We start from the raw sequence: 22,307 nt of genomic DNA on the forward strand, positions 1-22,307 counted from the left end.
ACCACAGGTACCGAACAGCTCTTCAGGTTTTCATTAAGCTTCGAAGCACAATGTGTCTCTGGGCACCATGCTCTCATGATTACAGAAACATCTTGATTGATCTTTCTTGACGGTGGTAATATTGTAAATTTACATGTGATATATTTAGCACCCCTGGTTTAACTTCCACTGTAGTTCAAGGGATTATGCATTTGGAATTGATCGGTACAAAGTGCGCCCGCACCATTTGTGGAGGACAGCATGTGATCGTATATTCAATTTTGATCCTATTAATTTCCTAGAAATTAGTTTATAGGAAGATGACGTTCATTTCTAAGGATAGTTCCTAGAGAGAAACAAGAGATCTTGCAGTAATTATAGGGGATATATTGAAGTTGGTGGAGATTGTAAGTACTTGGTAATTACTTGAGGTTTCAAAGAAAGAACCGTGGAATTATATGGGATGGTAATTACATAGAAAGAGGTCAACTTAGTAGTCATTTCAGAAACACACAATAAAGAGAAAAAGGGTAAGATCTCTAGCAGCTGGCTATTTAAGCTACTCGGGGTAGAAGCCCTGGCAGATTTGTCTCCGTTTTATTTATTTATTTATTTTTTTGGAACCTGTATTGAGGACCGATAAAGCGCACATGTTCTCCTTTCAGTGGTGCCCTGTTTTACTCTCATACATTTGGTAGCAGTCCAGGAAAACCACTGTTTTCTGCTGCAGCCAGTGAAAAGCTCCACTGGAGCAGGTAGAGGTTACTCAAGGACATTTCCACAGTAGCTATTAAAGAAGGAGAGTATCTCTGTGTGTAAGATGGGAAGTCATTATTTGGAATATAAACACTATACACGTTAAAGCTGATTCTGATTAATCTCTATAGCCCATTACTCAAATTTCAGGTAAACAACCCTTTGGTTGGTAACTTGCCAACTCATTGCTGTATGAGGGTGTTCATCTGTGTTTTTAGGCTCATCCAGACTGACCTGCTGCAGGTTTCTCACATTACTGGTATTATTTCCATTGTTTTTTAAACATTTCCAGATACTCATCAGTTTAACTGCTGCACTACTTCTCCACCTTGGGATGTGACTTTTGCAATCATTCTAGGATGCTCTATTCAAGCTTAGTCCAAATTTACCCTCAGAAAATGTGCTCTGGGTGAATGTGTGAACTGAACTAATCAAAGCCAGCATTAGTTTTACCCTCTAAACAGATGCCAGAATGAAAGTAGGGCCCCTTAGGCTTGTGGCTGTCTTCGTAGCTGCTACCTGCAGCAACCAGCTGTTTGGTGATGTTATGACCTTAATGTCATTGTCATAGCAGCTCCAAACAATTTTCCAAAACAGTTTTAACATGTACACCAGCTGTCCCGTCTTACCATTTTATGAAATTTAGTGTTTGTAAAGGGTTGTTGCTGAACTTGGCAACCTCCTATATGCTGTCTTCAAATGCTTTCTGTGCATTCTTAAGCTGATTTGTCAAGACTCACTGCAGCTTTTCAAGCACAAATGCTTTGTTGAGAGAAACCTTTTATACTTTCTGATTATTTTCTCAGGAATTCATTATGGAATGAGAGAAAAGGCATGAACACACTGCTACAGCGACCCAAAAAAGCTTCACAAGCAGTGTTTTGTGCCAGCTGGTAAATGTGCCAGTTTCATATCTCATGCAGCTGAATGCATGTATGATTCAATATCTTATTCAAACAACTTTTTCAAGTGTGATGACTAGGAGAAGTCATCATACCCCCTTAAACCATGACAAATATTCTTTGAACTATTTTTTATAATAGCAAAACAGGCCGCCATTGTAAAGTCGACAGTGGTGGAGGAAGTTCGGAGATCTGTTAAGCACTAATACAGCATTGTTAAAATAAAAGTATGGAGGTATATTCTGGAAAATAAACTTAAAACATAAAAGAAAAAGTACTTAATGCATAGAAGTGTCCCCTTTGACTGATATACTGTTATAATATTATATCACTAGATTCTAATTATAATTCCAATTAATTACTGATTATACATTAGTGTGTAAGCAGTACTTTACTCCATTGTAGTTGGTTGAGGTGGGGCAAGCTTTAACTAATCTCAACAGGACTGCAACTAATTATTTTGCTTATGGATTATTTTCTTGAGTAATCGTTTCAATTGATCGTTTGGTTTGTAAAATTTGAGAAGATGGCGACACCTTCACCGTGCTCATTTTGTCCAACCTAACCTCAAAATGATTCAAAGTAAATTAGAATAATTAAAAGGATTAAAACATAAAGTAGTAAATCCTCACATTTGAAAAGCTGGAGCCATGAAATGTTTTTTTCATGTAAAATGATCCTAATAGTTGCCATTCATTTCCCTTCAGTCAACTAATCAATTAATAAACTACTCACCTGTACTTGTATGTAGTGCTGGTAGTTTAATTTATTCTAAAACCTTATAGTTTATTAGTTCTTTGTATGTTCTGTTTTTGAAAATCATTATTTGTAAAGTAACCACTAACTGAAGGTGACAAATACACAAAAAAGTACAATATTTCCCTGAAATGTTGTCAAGTAAAGTAGTAGTGAAGTGGCATTGAAAGAAAAGACTGAAGTACTAATACCTCAAATTTGTATTTAAATACAATGCTAAAGTAAATGTACTTTCCTCCACTGAAGGTCGGTGACCTGGAGTCCAGTGCAGCCACGTTTCTCCATTGGCTTTTCTTTGTTACCTTCATTACAGTGAGCAGCACTGGTACATATGTTGTGCTGGATGAACTTTGTGTGTGTGTGTGTGTGCATGTCTTGTTTACCACCTTATCAGCTGTCATTATGTTATGTAAAAGTAGGGCGCAGAGACACGCAGAGACTTACAGAGGGTTCCCGGTGACAGAGCAGGTGAGGCTGAGCGAGTCGCCCTCTCGCAAAATGCCAGAAGGAGGAACAATTCTCACTGTGGGCGCAACTGTGTGGAGAGAGAGAGAGAGAGAGAGAGATGAGGGGGTTGATAAATGAATATTTATGTGAGAGAGAAAACAAGAAAGGCACATAGAGAAAAAAAAAACGGATCAAAATGGAGCACCAATCTGAGAGAACAGGAAAAAAAAACAGAGAGACAGCGAGGGAACAAAAAGGAAGAAAAGAGGAACAAGGAAAAAGTGAAAAAGTGGCAGGAGGAAGGGTCTTTAACATCTGTTTCCAAGGCAACCAGCCGACAATCCCACGGTTGAAACACCTGTTATCATAAGCAGCCCACCGCTCCAGCAGCTGCCGTACTACACTTACTTCAGTAACAGAGCGATGGGAAGCCAAATCTGCACTGACAGTTGGTCATTATTACCAGTTCTTTGGCTGGAGGAAGAACCAGCACACAGATTGACAAAACTGTTAAATATTAATCACTCTGACAAACATTAGTATACACGCGGCAAATTAATTGTACCCGAAGACTGATGCAGAAGTACTGTCTAAATATGAATAATGTCACAGACTGTAAATATCTCTATATATGCCTGTGAAATGCTTGCCTATCCAAATTATTGATATATTGTGGGATAGGAATTATATTAAATTGTCAGGAATAGTAATATGAGTAGAGAACAAATGCAGTAATTGAATACTGACTTGTTGAATAGCGTCAGAGTCACACTGGAGGAGGAAAATGTGTTTTTCTGAATTTAAAAAAAGGATTTGCAAACAAAATTATACAAATGAATACCATTATTAAATAGCAATTATGCTGAATTTTGAGCAAGTGACAGTTTCTTACAGTGACATCAAAATATAGAAGACAGAAATGTCAAAATATGTGTAGTGAGAGCAAACTTACCATGTTTGATAGGATTAGAAGCAAACAAAATGGATTTACATTTCATAGATATTAAATGATGAATCTCAGACTTTTTCAAAAGGGATATAGATTATAACTGTCTGACATTTTCCTGATTAATCCCTCTGAACCATTTACAGATTTGTGAGAATATTGAGAATTCATCTTAACATTAAAATGTGTTTCTCTCTGAACTCGTTGCCCTGAGTGAATTCTAGGCTTAAGCCAATTATAAATTCAAATCTCCTGCAGTATTTTTATGATTTGCTTATGCCTGCCTCAAATGGACATATGTGCAGAGATTTCAGAGCACAACAACTTGTGCAGACAGGGCAGCAAAGATCCACCGACCCCTGAACAGTGATGGGATCATTGCATACACTAAAACGACCCAGGTTTTCTCAGCTGATGCTGGTTAGGTCCTTAGACCACAGGCCAGGACCCTGAACTGGCTGCAGGCCTGATTCTGCCAGCTCCCCGCACGACAAGATTTGTATATATTAGGTTTTAATGAGAGCAGGTCTCACACAGGGCAGCTCTGAATATCACTCATCACAATATCACAAATACCGGTCTGTGTATAAATGAGCCTCATTCTGAAATGAGATACCTAGCATTTGAAAAATGAGGCTGCAGCTCTGATAAAAGTGTTGCTGGCATTAAAGTAAAACACTAATGAATAGCACTAAAGTAGCAACCTAAGTCTTTGAAATATTTGGCGATGAATGTTATGTTACTTCTCTTGTTTCCAGGACAAGTAAGTGTTTTGTTATTTAAGTGCACACACACAAACACACTTTGCCTGGAGGAGAGACTTACAATACACATCCAGCCGGTAGTGTCGAATCCTCTTCTGCCCGCCTAGTGCCGGGTGGAATGCCTCGCAGCTCAGCGCCGCCCCGTTGTCTTTCCTTTCCACCGGGATCCGGATGGTGCTGGACACGCTGAACGTCTTCCCGTTGTCCTGCTGGGATACCACACCTGGAGAGAGACAGAGGGGATGAGATGATGGAAAGAAAGAAGACAGGTGGAGCGACCAAGAAACAAGTTAGCAGGCAAAACACGCCTGCTCTTCCTTTTTCCCTGCCGAGACATCACACCTATGGGGGGAGAGGGAAAGAGACAGCGAGGAGGGAGGGAGGTAAAAGAAGAGGAGACTTTTAGAGGAGATCACAGAGGCGGACAGAAGAGGTGAGCACACTGAAAGGAAAAAGAAGTTAGAGGAAGTTAGTGACTGATGAATAAGCTTTTTACAGCAGCAGCAGGTACCTGTGGAGGGGAGGATGATAGGATGGTGGAGGACAGAGTGAGAGAGAGAAAAGAGAAAGCAATTTGCATCTATATTTCATGGCAATTATGAGCAGCAGAACTGTTTGTTTGCAGATGGCAAATCAACTGAATATTTTGTGTGGGTGCCTGAATGAAAGAAAGAGAGAAAGAGAGAGAGATGGGGAGAGCAAAGGATAAAAGAGAGAATATGCATAACCGAATTGAGATTTTAACTGAGCCAGACATGCAGAGAGTGGGGCGTCAAAGGACCAGGGTGAGAGAAGAAAGGCAGAGGAGAGAGGGACTCACAGACAGAGAGAGAGAAAGAGGGGGTGGGGGGGGAGATGGGGGGGCAGGAAAACGGGTGTGATTGATGGGGGGGGGGCGAGGAGAGCTGTGGCGAGACAAGCTCAGACATGAAAGAAGATGATAAGAGAGCCAAGCCAGATGCAGAGTGGAAGAAAGATGCAAGAAGAGGGGAGATGCAGAGACAGAGGGAGGGAGGAGGAACAGCGAGGTGACATGGTCACGTATTGGGAGTGTGTGCGCTTGTTGAGGCAGAATACAACAATGTTACTTAGATCGCACTGGGTTTTCAATTATTGCCGACCATCAAATGAAAGCAGGCCCATTCGAGGCGTGAGAGGAGAAGGCGGTGGGAAAAAGATGAGCAGGAATAAAGAAGCGGTGGGAAGATAGTGTCTTAATTACAGAGTGCTTTCCCATATCTGCTGGAATCTGCCTCTAACCTTTAGTGTCACAGTTCATTTAACTCAGGGCCAAAAGAGAGAGAAGAGGGGAGGGGAGAGGAGGGGAAACAGGAGAAGAGGAGAAGAGGAGAAAGGAGTAAACAGCAGGAGAAGAGAGGAAGCAGAAGAAGAGCGTAAGGAAATGAATGCGATAAGAGGACAGAAGAAGAAGAAGAAGAGAAAAGAAGCAATCGTAATCAAGATGAGATGAGAGAGACAAAGACGCGGCCCTCTTAAAGCCAGCCACCAATAACTACGCGGAGGTGCGTCACATCTTTGTCACCAGAGAAATGTAAAGAAAAAAAAAGGAGATTAGATGAAAAGAAAGGCAAGAGTATAGGGGAAGGACAGAGAAGGGAGAGAGACAGAATGACAGGCCTGTTCTGACGGAGAGAAAAAAAGGGGAAGAGACTGGATAAAAGAGACGTTAAGTGTCAGACAAAAATAGAGAGTAAAAGAGACAATGGCTGACATGAAGTTGGAAAGGGCAAAATATTCCTCCATGCATGTCCCAAAAACTGCAGACACCACATGATCTCACATCGTATGAACGGGTCCGTGCGAGTTATTTGAAGACTATAACTTAATGAATACAAATAACACATTTGACAGCCAAAAAATATTAGCCATAAGCTTGAGTCAGAGACGCTTTGCATAACTTGGTGTCTTTTTTTTTTAATTCTTTCTCAGTCAATTGAAAAAGGCTTTTGAGGAAATCAAAATGTAGCACATGATTAACGGCAAACAAGCGCAAAAAAGAAAAAAAAAAAATCTCAGGGGTCAAATAGACTGAAGACGAGGGGAAGACAGGTCTCAGATGTATTATTGAGTGAATTGTCCCTTTAACTGAGAGAAGCCAAGGGAGACAGGGAGTTAGAAAGAAGGATAGATCAAGGTAACAGGCTGATGGAGGCCTCATAGGTTTTTGCAGAAGCAGAGCCGGAGAGTTAGATGATGGTAATTTAAAAAAAAAGTGTGCCTTTGTGAGTGTGTGAAAGAGAGGTAGAGGGAGAAAAGCATAAAAATGTGGAGCGTAGGTGGCATCTGTGCTTTCATGCAATGGTGTGTTTGTCAGATTATGCGCAAATAACACACATTTGAATTAGAATGTTCGAGAGAGAGCGCAGAGAGTGATATACATGAGGAGGAAATGTGCATCTGTTTTGACAGGGAAAGACAGGGACTGACTGGTGGCCATGCTGGAAAGACAGAAAAGCACTGAAATCTTTTTAATACTTGCTCACTTCCCTTTAACGCACAGATCAAGACACATAGATATACACTTTTTTGAACTTATGCCTCTCCTTAACTGGAATGGAAACAGAAAAGTTATTGCTATTCACATCTTAAAAAGCTGGTTTGATCACTTGAAACTAGATCGTCGCCTATAAATATTGCAAAGAGCACTTGATCAAAATCAAGGAAACAAGAGGAAAAGAGAGATTTTGGCAGCCCTGCCGGCTAAACCTTCATATTCTCCATCCATCTTAACCTGCTCCCATCAACTGATCCATCTGCCATTCCCTCTGTCAAGCCATCAATCACCCATCCATTCATCCTTCTCTTCTTCAGCACTTGGTCTGTGATATCATCCACCCATTCCACTTTACCTGCCCTATATTTCCCCTTTAGTTTCCACATCTACTCTCATAATCATCTAACCATCAGTCCATCTGTCAATCAGGTAAGTACCTGGTATCTCCCGGCCGCTACGCATCCAGCGTAGGGTTGCGGCCGGCTTGCTGCGCGGCGACACACAGGTGAGCTCCACCTCACCGCCCTCCACGGCCTCCTGCTTCACCTCCACCGTGGGCGTCTCCGGGGGCACGGAAACCGAGAGAGTCGCCACCTGGTGGTGCGTGGCGTCCGTGTAGAGCTGGCAGAAGTAGCCGCCCTCATCCGAGACGCTGACGTTGGTCAACGTGATGCGCACCAGCCGTGGCGTGAAGAGCACCATCTGGAAACGGTCGTCCTTCAGGGCTGGAGGTGGACGAAGACAGTTGGAGGGAGTGGAAGTGGGATGGAGGTGAGACAGCATGGGATGGTGTTGTCGAGGAGGAGGGGAGTGGAGAGAGGAGGCAGGGGTGGGAAGGAAAACAGGGGGAGGTGTGATGGGAATGAAGATGGGGGGGTGAGTGACAGGAAGAGTGGCAAGACCAAGGAGAGATAAGGTCATCAGTCACTGGTAAAAATCACAATCTGTCTGTGAAGTGAGACTGAATTCTAATAAACACTAAATATTGTAGGCATGTAAGTAAGTAGTAAAAGTAAAAACAAAGGAGGAAAAATAGCAGCATTAATTCTTTATTTTCCAATACTTCAGAGTCAGACAGAGCATTTTTGTCATGGTGCTTTGCTTGCTTGAAATATACACCACACACACACACACACACACACACACACACACACACACACACACACACACACACACACACACACACACACACACACACACACACACACACACACACACACACACACACACGAAGACGGCCAAAGTAAATGTCACATTAAAGAACTTTAAAGAGGATTTAGCTTGGTTTATTTTAAATTTGTCTTTAGATGAAAAGCACCTTGGAGAGCAGGTTTGTACGTCACTGACAATCGTACGTTTTCACTGGCAGGTTGCAGGTTCTTGTCAGGGTGGAGCTGTTTGCTCATTAACAGACTACATCTACCCGTGCAAAGCTCCCCGAGATAATCTGACTGGATTGCCACGATATTGTTCTCACGTTAGCCCTTTTTACTTTTTGGAAGCCTGGTATTTTGCCTTAACCAATCAATCATATGTGATGTATCCTCCCTGCTAGTCATTTTCAAGTCATTTTCAGTCAACATGGAAAGCAGTAGCTATTTCTTCTTATTTTTCAGCTTTTTTTTTACATTCTTAATATCTGCTTTGTTGACTTGCATGCTACAATCAGGAAGTCAGTTACATACCCAGTGGGTTGTCGAGGGAGGAATCGGAGCCTCCCGCAACGTAATTTTGATTATGGGCCAAGTCAGTTACCAGGATGCCAAGGTAAGTGGCTTGGCAAATTAATAGCCTAGCTGGGAGAGTGAGTAGCTCACCTTGGAGAGTGATAAAGAAGAGTTGCTTTCTGTCTCTCATTTACCACTGCTGGTTTCACTTATCGGTGACTAAATCAGTTGTCGGCTACAGCACAGACTCCTCCGCCCTCTCTGTAGTCTTATTTTTGGTGTCATAGTAATTGGCTTGGTTCTTTTTTCCCACGGGGGGAATAACTGTCAGTGATCACAATGTCAGACATATTTGAATGATTGGAAAACTCTTCCGTGTGGCCACCAATTCGGACATCCGGAACCAGGCTAATGCAAACCTGCACCCCCTGCAGAGAAGTGAAGTAAGTAAAGCAGTTCAGACCTGTAGATGTAGGTACACTGATCTTGCCACTTACAGGCCACGAAAGTGACATTTGCTGCAATTGCTTGCACTTTTCTTGCAGATAAGAGCGCTGGTTAGATTGGAACTGCAGGTCCAGAGTTGTAGGGCTGAAAGTGCTTGCGCTGTGGCTCTGCAGTTGAATGACATTGCCCATTCATGGATGCAGGCACTTTGCATCAATAACACCATGTACTCTTGTTAATTAAAGTCTCTAATATATTTTATTCTTTTTATCTTTGAAAATGCATTACATTCACTTTTGTGGAAGCAGTAATTGGCAAGTATGTGAAACGGCACAAGAGAAGCAAGGCCTGCTTTAATTGAGTGGTTTGACATTTTCAGCTTCAGAATCGGTTGTTCCTCAAGATAGTTTGCTCTATATTAGCAAACACTCAGTTCTGTCTCCCACAGTCAAGTTTTTACCACCTTCTTATTTGTGATGTCACTCCCATGGACAGCTCTGCAGAGGAAAAAAATTGCAAAACATGGGAGAAATAGTGGCTGTGACAGCAACCCAGATGATTTTCTGCACTGGAATTGATAGTGCGGCGAAATCTTAAGCTCAGTTTGATATAAAAAGTTCAGAGGGAGTTTGCAAAGTCAGTCTCGATTGAGCAGCTCCAGGCTGTACATTGATACAACATAACAGATGTCTTGGTTCTCTCATTTCCAGCTTTGAGGGAAACTGTTGTTCATTTTCCCAAGCACAGATTGGACTATCCTAAACTAGAATGTGTTATTCATTCTCTTTGTAACCACTTGCTTTACTCCCCTGTAAGCCCATTTCTGATTAGTGTCTGGCATTTTTAGTGCTCATCTTATTAGGTTTTAATGATTATTATTTTACTTGCTGTGATCACTTGATTGAAGCACTTGGCAACTCTTTTAAAAAGTGCTATGCTAATAAAGCTTGTTGCACAACCAAAGATTATTTTGGGAAACCTATTAAACTGAGTGGTGCTGCCCTTTGAGTCAGTGAAAGATAGGTTAAATAGTACAATTGCACAAAGTGCAAACACTGCTTTCAGACTATGGAAAATAACCAAAGACTGAGAAGGAAGAGTAAAAATATATCAGCTTTTTAAACACTTAATTCTTCAACCAATCCTGGACCCCTGACCAGGGGCGCTACAACCACTAAGCCCATAATGCACAATGGAGAAAGAGATGACAGCACAGTGACAGGGAGGATAAAAAGAGGTGAACATGCAACAATTTTCCTTTTGTTACCAAAGAAAGAGCAGAATCAATGCCAAGAAAAACACTGCTAATAACAAATAACGCTAATAACAGTCTGTGGGTGACAGTGGCTCAATGTCCATAGATTCTCATTCAAGACTCACTTTGTATCGACTGTGAAACCTCTCCCTCACTCTCCATCTCTATTTTCTGCCCCTTCTCCCTCCTTTGTGCTGGCTTTGGTTCACAGCAGACACTTCCCTGATGTAACAACCAGCCATCTCGCAGCATAATTCATCGCAACACATACACTACAGTAAAGATATTGCCTTTGTGTGTGAGAGTGGAGGAGGAAGAGAGAATGAGACAAATAGTCTAATATAGTGCCATAACGCAGCAGGCGGGGGAAAAAAATAATATAGATGCGGACAAAAATCCACAAGGGACAGAGAGAGCGCGGCCTGGAGCAATAGAGTTAGTCCACTCTTCCTGGAAGTGCACCACACTAATCACTCCACCCGACCCCCAAAATTTCCCCCTGTACCGGATGGCAGCGAGAGCATTGTTAGAGAACTATTCCCCACTGATAGGTAAATCTTTTTTTTCCCCTCTCTGCACTAAATGGCAACTAAATGTCAGACTTCTGTTCATGTCCAAGTTCACCTTTATTGTCCTATCTCATTTGCATGCTGAGAAGAGTTGGCAATGGGGGGAGAAAAAGAGATATGGAGCAGTGAGGAGAAAGGGTCCATTTGGTTAGTTCTACCGCTCTATTATAGCTATCAGTCCCCACAATCTCATAAAACACACCCCTGGCTGGTTGTTCACTTGCAAAACAGGCAGCCTAATTCAGAGCACTTACTGCAGCGGCTCTATCTGGGCAGTTAGTGTGGAATGGCTCGGCACAGAAAGGCCTCAGTTTGTTAGTCTGATATCTGGGTGGCAGATGGGCAATAGGCAGAAATGGAAGAGCCCTACAGCGAGTGATGGAGCAAACATAGAGGCAGAGAGAGCCAGAGTAAGATGTAATGTCCCCAACGAGGCTTTACAGTGCTTACGGGAGCCAAATTAGTTATGGGAAGTCATCTATTCTTTATACCTTGCCTAACCTTTGGATCATTTCCCGGTGCTGTCTTTCTCCATCGCCTGACACTCCCTTTCCTTATTCTCTCTGTTGCTGTGTCTTTCTTAACCCTTCGCCCCTTTGTCTCGTTCTCCCGCACTCTTTTCCTTATTCTGTCTCATTTTCTCTTTCATTCTACCTTTCACACCCAGTCTTCTCCTCACTATGATTAGTCTTTGTCGTGCTTTCTGAAGGGTGCAAGTCCATGTCTCGTGGGAGAGCAGACAGGCGGCTCTGTTTAAATACTTAATGGAACTTAGAGGTAGTGCTGATCTGGTAGAATTGGGGGGAAAGTTGAAAGTGAGGTTTCCCAAAGCAGCGACCCCCAATTAAGGCTGCTCCGCGATGGAGGTGACTAACAAGTACGGAAACGTGTGTAGAACAAAAGTTTTTGAATGCTGTTTCAGTGAGCAGCGAAAGCAGCTCTTTGTGTTCAGTATTTTAGTCTAATCTTGGGTTGCTATTCAAATCTTCAGTGACTGTTAACTGTTGACGGCGCAGCAACTGTTCCCGAGAGGATTGTGGGAGTCATGATTATCAAATCAATGTAATTACAAGTGCCGAAAGACGCAATCATTAAAAATGTAAAAAGGTGTTCAAGTGCAAACTTTCACATACATAAAATATCATGCCATATGTTTGCTACCATGAAATATACCCTTGAGTTACAGGAGTTTTTTTTTTCTATTTTCTGCAGTTAAAAACACAGGTTCGAGTATATTCTAGCAGTTCTTAGATCTTTTGATCGTAGATGGTTTTCCTTCATTAGGCTAATGATGTGAAAGTATTGCTGGAGGTGTCCTCTTAACCCCTCCTCATCATGTGGAGGCTTAAATGCAGGGTCATCATCAGAAAACCTGCTCTGAATCTGGCAGCCATTCATTTCCTTGACACTTCCAACAAATAATTTCTTTAACCACAGTACTACAGTTGAAGATGTCTACCTACTTACTACAACACACTACTAGCACTTTAATGATTTACTTGCGGCCATTTAAAAAATTTTGCTGTCTGATGCTGTGGTCAGTTAAACTCAGGTCATATTTTTTAACTGTCATTCAAAAATTCTTGAATTCAATCTAACTAAGTAACCGTAGTAGATTAAAACTACCGCTAGCATACAAAACAATGTCACCTCACCTACATCCTGCACGCACGTGCAAACTTTGTGCTGCTCCTCTGTTAATGAGTAGCCTCAGTTTACTTAGAATAGATAGGATTTTGTTACCGTTTGCTGATTTTGTGCCTATTTGTGTTAGTTACTGGTTTGAACATGAGCCAAGTCTACTTAATCCAAACAATTTGTGTTACAAATATGCCATTTTTTTTTATCATGCAGTGCTTTGTGTATGCTTGTTTGCATATGCCTTGGTGGAAAGGAAGGCTCATTCACAAATTTTGCACAGCCAATTACTGGCGTACTGTATAAATGATTTCAAACCTCAACCAAAGCATTCATTGGGTTGTTAGCATGGTGTCTTAAGCTTGAACAACCAAAACTGATTGAATATATTCAAATTTACCCTCTTTCCCTTAACTCTAAACAGTTACAAACCACAGTTTTACACTGTAGCCTTAAACCCTGGCTCACATTTTAAGAGATTTATCACATATTTAACGTAGGGCATACATAACTATTGCTAGACCGCAAACCATAGCGTAAAATTTTGCTCCAATTAGGCTGCCCCACACAAATTTCAAAGGCAAAGTTTAATATCCTTGATTATTGTTCTTTTGCTCATGGGGTTCCTAGCAGCACTAGTGGAAAATCTGGCTAAGGTGGCAGCTTTTTTCACTTAATTAGTTAAGAAAAAACATGCAATGTTTGCCTACCCTGAGGCCTTCAATGAAATCTGCCTTCATTATAATATTGGTTACAATGATAATGTGCCATAAAGCTGCCTTTAAAAAAACATGTGATTGCCAAGGCCGTGCTCTAATGAGGAGTTGTAATAAGTTCTGATCTCATCACAGGGGTTAGCAGTGGATTACGCAGAGAGCTTCGAACTATGCTTTTAAAACCGTTAAGGCAGCCCCACAGTTGGGGCAGAGAATAAAACCATCTCCTAAATTAACTCTGGGGTTATCTGACTTTTTAATGTGGAATCGCTTCAAAGGCAAAGTGAGGACATCTGCAATAAGAAAAATGTAAAAGTGCAAGCGTTGGCGAGTCATTGCTAATGTGTTTAAAAGGCTGGTTTCAAATGTCACTGAGGGCAGATACATAGACACTGATAGATTAAGTTTGTCTGCAGAGCCAAGTGTGCACACACATACACACCTCGCGTTCCATTGAAGAAGAGGGTCTGCCGGCGAGGATTCTGAATGACCACGATTGATCCATCGTAGTTCTGAAGGCGGCAGGAGATCTGGGCCGTACCTCCCTCCAAGACTGTCACATTCTCCGCCTGCACCGCCTGACAATGGGCTGAGGGAGAGAAAGATGGACGTCAATTTGATGATACAGAGGATAGATGATGGAGAGGAAGAAAAACAGGGAGAGAAGAGGAGAGTGACACGTAAGAGGAACAGACGTGGAGAAGAAGAGATGTTCAATTTTCACCTCACTTGAGATAGAACCTTTCAAAATAAGGTACTTAAGGCATCCTTCATTTACTCGCAATTCATCATATGGACACAATGAGGGAGAAATGGAGAGGGGGAGGAAAAGAGAGGAGGAGACAGAGTGATAGAGATAAAGACATGGAAAGCTACAGAAACACACTGAAATAAAAGTGGGTCCTTATGAACAATGTGTTCTTATGATTATAATGGGGATGATTATAATTACTGCCATTCATCTTTTTACGTGCACAAACACACATACAGCCCCGTTGCCTCTGGCTAGTCTAACAGAATGCATCAACACACACATATGAATACATAATGCCTTATTAAATCTCTAAGTGGCTGTCGGTCTTGCATAAACACACACCCAGTAGACCCACATAGACCAACCATGGCCACATATGCACCAACACACTCACACAAACAGATCATGGGTCGGACTGCAGCCCTGCCACCACCTGTGTGTATATTGATAGTTTAAACTCCAGTCTTGTCGTATGGGTCCGTGATCGTCTGACCATACAGTGCAGAGCAGTGAGACACCGGTGGCAGCCTCGAATGCACCTCATGCATTCTTAGTGCCATTTCTCATCCAGGTGCAAGCTAAACCAATTGATTACACTCCATTATCCCGATGTAATGATTCTTATTACAGGTATTTGGAAAGTGCTAAAGAGCTAGGGGGGATTGTGCACCAGTTTCGACTCTTGTGAATGAATATGCCGATACACACAGACACCTGCACATGCACACACACACAGATATGCATGCATGCAGAGTTACGCACAGACAGCGAAACTTTCGCACGTTATTTTTCAAACAAACTTGTCTGGCCTGTAAACCCAATATTTTTAGATAAGGGGGCTGAGAAACAGCAGGGAGACGCTTTGATGTTGCTGACAGCCCAAGAGTCAGTAATGAGGAGGTTGATTATGCTCTGATTGGAGCGCCCTCCCTGTTTTTGGGTCGGGCTGTTGACACGGCTCGGCTGAGTCACACCTCCCGTTGAGCACAATGGACACAGATCCCCACCGCTTGAATTCAAATGATTTATACGCAATTAGCCATAAGGCTCCAGCCAAGAGTGGAATGTGATTGCCTTGAAGAGTGTACCAGCTTGCTGGGCTCCCCAAACTAGTATTTACCCATTTGCATTTCCATTTGCATTCCCTCTCACCCTGGCAAAGTGTTGGCCGTGGGGAGGATTTAGAGAAAGAACGACACCAGTATTGAAGCATGATGATGAAGCGGGCAATCAGGTGTGCCGATAAAGACGACAGGACTATATATATATATTAAACTGCTGGGTCTAGCAGTGTCTCTAAGCTCTGTAAGACACCTTCAGAAGCCAGGAAATGTTGTGAGACAAACAGATGGTGGCTGCCATAGCAGTTGCTGACTTGACTGCTTTGGGCCAAAATGAATGTCTATATCTGCAGCTGAGCGTGTCCTAAGTTTCAGTGTATGTGCATGTGTGCGCGTGTGTGTGTGTGCACACGTGCACAATAGGTGGGCATGTGGATTGGGTGCACATATGAGGCAGTTGGCATATTGCAATTAAGCTACTTTGACATCATCTGATCCCACCAACTTCATCCAAATTTAATTCTCCCCCCGATTTTAATCTCTTTTAATGAAATACTCAAAGCCTACATATTCATCACATCAGGGGAAACAGAGAGACACAGGGGAAATTGAACCAAGGACTGAAAGAATCCAAGAGGGGATAAAGACAAAGGGGACTCTAACTAATACTCTATAGAACAGAGAAAAAAAATCTTGACAATTACCACTAATTGTAGTCATTATTGCTCCCATTCTCTACATCAATATTGTGATTCATATCGGGGGCCATCAGGGCCTGCCACCACCATCCCAATTATTTTTCTAATGGCTGTTATTACTCATCACCGTGGCAACCGGGCTAGGCCGCCATTGTTTTAAACAGTGTTAATTGTAAGAGTGTTGCTGTGCATCCTGACATAGTCAGTGTAGCGTCTGTGTGTGATTAGTGACCCATCAGAACCAGCAGTGAAGGAGGGCTGCAAGTGGGAGAGCTCCGAAAGCGAGCGGTCAAAAGTTGGCTTCTGGGAGGAGGCCAGAAAACTAATTAGCTGTCCATTTGTACACCCACTTCTCCTGACAGCTGTCACCCCTTCAAAGGAAATTAGCTGCAGTGGCATGAATGTAAAGCTCAAAGAAAAGCGACAAAGAAAAATAAAAATAAAACACTGTTAACCGCTGTTATGAGTGGAATGGCTGGCATCCGCTGTCGCCTGCTGAGAAATGCTACGCAGAAACACCTGCTGGCTGCTGGTGGATGATCAATCTGGGCAAAGAGAACAGAGGGATGGAGAGACGGTGGGGTATTGAGGGCTCTAACCAGGAAATGATAGCAGGGAGTTAGGAAGTGATGGTTTGGGTATAATAATGCAGCTGGCAGGGGCTGGACAAAATATACGAGAGATGACGCATATTCTGCCTCTCCCGCTCATAACGCAGCTGGGTACAGCACTTTAGTTTGACTGTAGGTTTTTATAGGCTTCACATCAAGGCCATGAGCCTGTGCCTCTGATCCCCAGTATAGTACAGAGCAGAGAGGGAATGAGAAGGAGGGGGAGGGAATCAACATCTGTGACAGAGGTATTAATCTGGCCCCCATTAAAATCTGTGGCCATAATAAAATACTCCGTAAGCGTCAAATCATATTAAGAGAAAATGCTGAGAGCAATCGATACCATGGTAGTGCAGTGACGGCTGTGATGAACGCATAAGTAAAAAAGGAAGGAGAACAAAAGCAATCACTTCTTTCTCCAACCAAGCGGGGGCAGTATTTTACAGCAGTGAATTGGTGCTCCTCATCATTTGAAATGCCTCTACCCCCGCTGTCAAAGCCCCTTAAAAGAAGGAGCTTTTATTTACTACGGCAATAGAGATCCAAGAAGGGCCATCATTTCAAAATACATACACAAATAAATAAATAATAGGCGTGCAAATTCATAAGACAAGGCTGTTCAGGGGCCCCTCCTAATGGTCCAGCAATGGGGTTGAGTTATAAGCCAAGGGAGGCAGGGGATAGAGGGACAGAGGGAGAGGATGAAGGGAGGTGTGGAGAGTTAAAAGGGGGGGATTTGGGAGGCAGCCAGGTGGACTGCTGGCTCACCCTTGGTCACGGTAAATTCTAGAAACTGCCTCACTGGTGCAGGGTTAGCGGGCTGAATTACCGCCTTGCTGCGTCTGTCTCCCTCATCTTCACTCTCCCCTTATTTCTCTCTCTCCATGTCTCTGAGAGTGAAGAGAGGAAAAGATAGAACAAAAAGACAAGCCATATAAGAGATGAGCTGTCTCCATTTACCCCCAACAAGCCCTCATGTATCCTTGAAGCAGTGCAGTCACTGTCTCCCTATTCATTATCTCTCATTATCTTTCAATTGGAAGTGGGCCAAGAGCTTGTGTTTTCTTTGCATGCCGGCCACGGATTTACAAGGGAATCGATGCAGGAGAGCACAATGCACAACCCCTTGTGTTATTACTGCTCTAATTAAAACAATAACAGCAGCTCATAGTTTCCAATCTTATGGGGTCGTCCGTTGGCAACTTCTCCATCTCTCTTCCCATCTGGATGTACATTTTTTCCGTTATCCCCCGAGTCTGCGAAGCGAGCCTGATTCCACAGTATGTATGCAAATGAAGTTTGCAATGTTTACGTGTGTGAGGGTGTGTGTGTGTGTGTATGCACACTTGCTCCAGGTTAATCACAGAGTTTTGTGGTGTACTAACTCTATGAAATAGCTGACTTTGAGGTTCTTCTCTTCCATACCTCCCTCTGCAGACCCACAAGTCTCCCCCTTTTCTCTTCCCAGTCTAAAATTATCACTCCATCTCTCTCAGGGAGCCAGAACTCTGCCAATCATATCCAGTGCAAAGAAAAAATGATGCTCCCTCTATAAATAATACATAATCCTTTACAAATCTCGCTCTCGTCTCTCTCATTACCTTCTTGCTGTCGCTTTCTCCTGTCCTCCTTTTCTTCCCTCTCCTCCACTCAGCCTTTCTTCTCATTTTCTAGTGAACCCCCCTGCTTCCACTTAGTCCACAAGTCATAATTCTCTACTCCCTCTGCCTTCATGTCTAATCTCATTCTCACCATCTCCCTCTTTCTCCTTTTATATAAACCTGCAGTCTCCCATCCCTCTCCCTCCCCATCTTCTACCTGAGCTGGTCCTTGATTCCTCCCCCCCTCCTCCAGTTCCCTTCCATTTCTTCTTGTCTTCATCCTCCCTCTCTTCTCCCTTATCTTTTATTGCATCGTTTATCATTCATCTCCCTCATCAGCGCTGTCCTAAAGATCCCCTCTCCTCTCTTTCTCTCCTGGGCCTCAGGAGGAGAATTGTTGCAACTCTTTCTTTCTCTCTCCCATTAGCTGCCGTCTCTTCACTCCCGTCCCTACTTCTTTTTCTTTCTTCGTGCAGCAACCCCCCCCCCCCCCCCCCCCTCTCCCCATAGTTTCCTTCCGAGCAGCAATAGGCTTTCATTCCCCTTGCAATCTCTCCCTCGTTCTTTCTCTTTTTGTGACTCAGTGGGAATCTTTTCCTGCCTCTCCACTGGTTCCATCTCCACACTCTCCTTTGCTAAATGTGATTTGTTCTGCAGCTCAAGTCTGCAGCATAATCGCGCTGTTTTTATAGTGTGCCGGGAGAGCGGAAGAGAGGGAGCAAGGGGAAGACAGCAAAAAGGGAGAGGAGCGAATGGGACAAGAGGACAAAACAAATGAGTGGAGCGAGAGACTGAATATCTCAGTTTTTCCTCCCTCTTTCATCTTCTTCTGTACTTTCACTTCTTTTAATTGCCAGTCTTATAGCTCAGCTCTTTCTCCACTTTTTATCCCACTCTTTTTCTCTCTCTGTCTGTCTTAATCTCTCTCTCTCTCTCTCTCTCTCTCTCTTTGGCAGGAACTTCAGACCCGCTCTCATCCGACTCTCCCGCTCCATCACCCACTGGTGCACTGTGAGCACTGCACGGCTAATCAGCAAAATCAGCATAAAATTGTCTTTCTTCACTCTTGACCTCTCATTAGAAACATTTACTTTCATTCATATACTTTATTTATATCATTCACATCCTGTTTTTAACACTCTCTCTGTCTTTGCTCCCCAGTCAAAGTGCCTCCACCCTCGGCACTGAAATCCATTGTCTTCTTCCTCTCGTCACCTCTACCCTTCTTTTCCTATTACCTCCTCCTGTCCTCTCCCTGCTCCCACACCTCTCATTCTGACCTTTGTATCTTTATGTCTCTCCAGCCCTGGTGTATTTCAATCACCTCGTCCCTGTCCTGCCCCATCCCCTCTTCTTCCCTCTCCTGCTACATTGCATCTCCCTAAGCGCTCTCTTCTTGTCCACCCATGCCATCACTCTCTCTGCTCTCTCATTCACCTCTTCTTACCCTTCACAAAGCAACATATTTCTCCCTCTTTCCCTTCTCCTCTCTAGTTAAAGCTAGTTAGCTTTATCTACTGTGCAACATTTTATGGCCCGGATCTGTCACAGCACCAACAACACTTCAACAATGGCCACCACACACACCCCTACTGCGGCTTAAACGAAATTTAGAGGGTTATTATGCGACGGCTAACACACTGGAGATTCACCACAGCCAAAAGCACTGGTCCTAACACCCCTTCAAAATCCACCACATGGTGTGCATCTGTGGTGCCCTTGCATGTGTGATACTGATGAATGTGTATACAGGTGGGAGGAAATGTGCATGCATGCATTTCAAATGCATGCGCTTGTGTGACATCGCGATAATGTGCACAAAAGAGTATATGTGTGTGCAAACTGAAGCCTCAAGACAAAACTGCCCTACTGGCACTGAATCACATAACCATGCTGACTGCCAAGTCACAAACTCATTCTTTCTCTGTATCCTTCACTCCCCTATTGTCACCCCCCACCCGGCATTCCCCTCAACACACCACAAAACACAATGTCCTTCTGTTGATCTAATATGTAAATAAAAAAGATTTTGAGATGCTGGCTGGCACAGAGGAGAAGGTACTGTGCATAGTGGCACAACACTTGTTTGCCAATGAGCAGCACTTCATTAAAAGGGTAAAAATAATGACAGGAGGTATTGATAGCACCTAGCAGCTCTGCTATTGTTCCCACTCCACTTCACGTACTGCTTTTTCCTTACAATCTTTGCCTTTGCAGTCTTTGTTCAATCAATCTTATGACTCTTGGTTTCAAAATCTCGACCTCATGCAGGTCTTTTTTGGGCCTCGTCTCTTGTTTTATCTTCGTACCCTTCCCCTCCATCTCTGTCTTTCTTGCGCACACACAGGCGTTGTTCTCCATCTCTGTCTCACTATTTCTTATTTTCTGCCTCTGCTGCTCCCTCCCTCCCTCCCTCCCTCCCTCCCCCTCTTACGTACAGTACAAGTTTCTATCTGGCCAGGTCCTTCTTTTCTTTTGTCAGTCTGTCTCCCTCTCAATATGTATTGGTCTCTTGCACTGCACTTTTCCTTCCCCATTCTCTTTCTATTCAACAACCTCTCCATTTGGCTCACTATATCTCTCCCACTCTGGGGTCCAACTTTCTTTTATTAGCTTCTTCAGAGGGAAGCTGAGAAAAAGGCTTCAGCTTTCTGTTTTCATTTGTGACTGGTTCCCTTTAAGTCTTTTGGTCCATCCGTCCACTCTCTTTCACTGCCTTGTCTCTCGTTCCCTGGTACTTTCACCTCCCGGGCATATACTTCTGTCTTCTTATTCTCTCTAGTCTTAATCTTAATTACCAATTCTAGCTTAATTACCAGAATTTTGAACAAATCACCCGACACTCTCAACTCATGATTCCGTCGTGCTATTTCTCCCTTGGTTGTGTGCTCGCCAATGCAGCAGATCTCATTCTGTATCAATTTACACCAGTTAGTATCGCATTCAAAATCACGTTTTCTTCTTATTTAACAGAGGCAGGGACTTTACATTAAAAGAACAAAGAGCTTGTGCCACATCCTGGCTATTATATGAAATGAGTGTGTACATGTGAAAATTATGTGCTTGGTTTCCCCGACTTATTTGATGTGTAATGACACCTGTGTCTCCCTATAGAATCAATATTGCACGTCTCATTTAATCTGTGTGTGCATGTGCAGGTGAGCGTTGTTGCATGCATGACTTACGAGTGATGCAGAGCAGGACCAGGACCAGGCTGCGCAGGGCCAGAGAGAAGGGGGCAGGGAGGAGGCGGCAGAGGACAGAGCTCCGGACAGGCCTCATTGTGTATTGAGAAGCTGTGCGTGAACGTGTGTGTGTGCGGATGTGCACGTTTGATCAATGGCTCCTCTGTGACCCCGCTTGCACTGCTATACACACATTCACACTCTGATTTGTTTTCAACTGCAATGCTGCAGACACGTGCACACGCTAACAACCCAGCTTTACTTCAGTGCAATCAGACAGAAGTTGTTGTTTGAGGACAACACTTAAAGAAAGGACTCTTATGTTCTACGCTGCATCACAACACATGCAAAGAAACTGCTTTAGCTGCTAAGTCACACAGAACTGAATTGTAGCCAAGGCTTGCACGCAATACACAGAAGTTTGGCCAGAGCTCAGGGCACTAACAGAGCTAGCGATTTAGACACTATATCACAATGCTCACAGAGATGAGCTTAGAGCAACAACAAGTTCCACTGTTGACTTCTCTTGACATCTTGTGCCTACGCCATGCATTGTCTTAAATCCATACAGTGCAGAAGCTTTGCTACTACAAAGTAGTGCAGGAGTGCAGTCCCAGCTGAGCAAAACAACAACAGAGCCAACACTGCTGGGCTAGCTATTTTCTACCACAGTGCTCCAAGCCTCCTGAGACCAAAGCCCATGACTCTCAGATCAATAAGCCACAAAAACCAATACCAAAAATGACCAAAGCAGTCCTATGATACTGTATTATTTACCAGCAAGTGCATTCAGTAATGGCTCCTATGCAATTAACCAAAGGAGAAATAATTTAATTAGCTCATCAGCAACTGTACCCTGGAGTGTCAAACTCAGAGGTAAGCTAGTTGTGAGCACCAGGCGCCCCAACAATCAGCCACACAATTAACCACAACAATAGACTTCTTGTCTTCTGTAGGTCAAACCACAGTGCTCCAAGTAACAGAGAACATCGATAAAACCATATTTCTGCCAGATACAGGCTGAGAAACTAACATCCAAA

General features: G+C 43.2%; 1 protein-coding gene across 5 annotated transcripts in view; it reads right to left on the reverse strand.

The window, feature by feature from the left end:
* The window catches only part of cadm4 (cell adhesion molecule 4), a 140,550-nt gene that overhangs the window by 14,795 nt on the left and 103,448 nt on the right, over positions 1-22,307 (reverse strand). For 4 of the 5 annotated variants that reach the window (XM_070835676.1, XM_070835673.1, XM_070835675.1 and 1 more), the window contains exons 1-5: positions 21,268-21,413; positions 13,800-13,946; positions 7,503-7,790; positions 4,612-4,773; positions 2,838-2,928 (exon numbers count right to left, since the gene is read on the reverse strand). In XM_070835676.1, the coding sequence (XP_070691777.1) occupies positions 2,838-2,928; positions 4,612-4,773; positions 7,503-7,790; positions 13,800-13,946; positions 21,268-21,364 (785 nt within the window). In that variant the 5' untranslated portion in view covers positions 21,365-21,413. Of the gene's footprint in view, positions 1-2,837; positions 2,929-4,611; positions 4,774-7,502; positions 7,791-13,799; positions 13,947-21,267; positions 21,414-22,307 lie in introns of those variants that run through there. The other variant, XM_070835674.1, reaches the window with a different exon arrangement.

This window comes from Pempheris klunzingeri, chromosome 8 (genome assembly GCF_042242105.1).
Source record: "Pempheris klunzingeri isolate RE-2024b chromosome 8, fPemKlu1.hap1, whole genome shotgun sequence".
NCBI lineage: Eukaryota > Metazoa > Chordata > Actinopteri > Acropomatiformes > Pempheridae > Pempheris > Pempheris klunzingeri.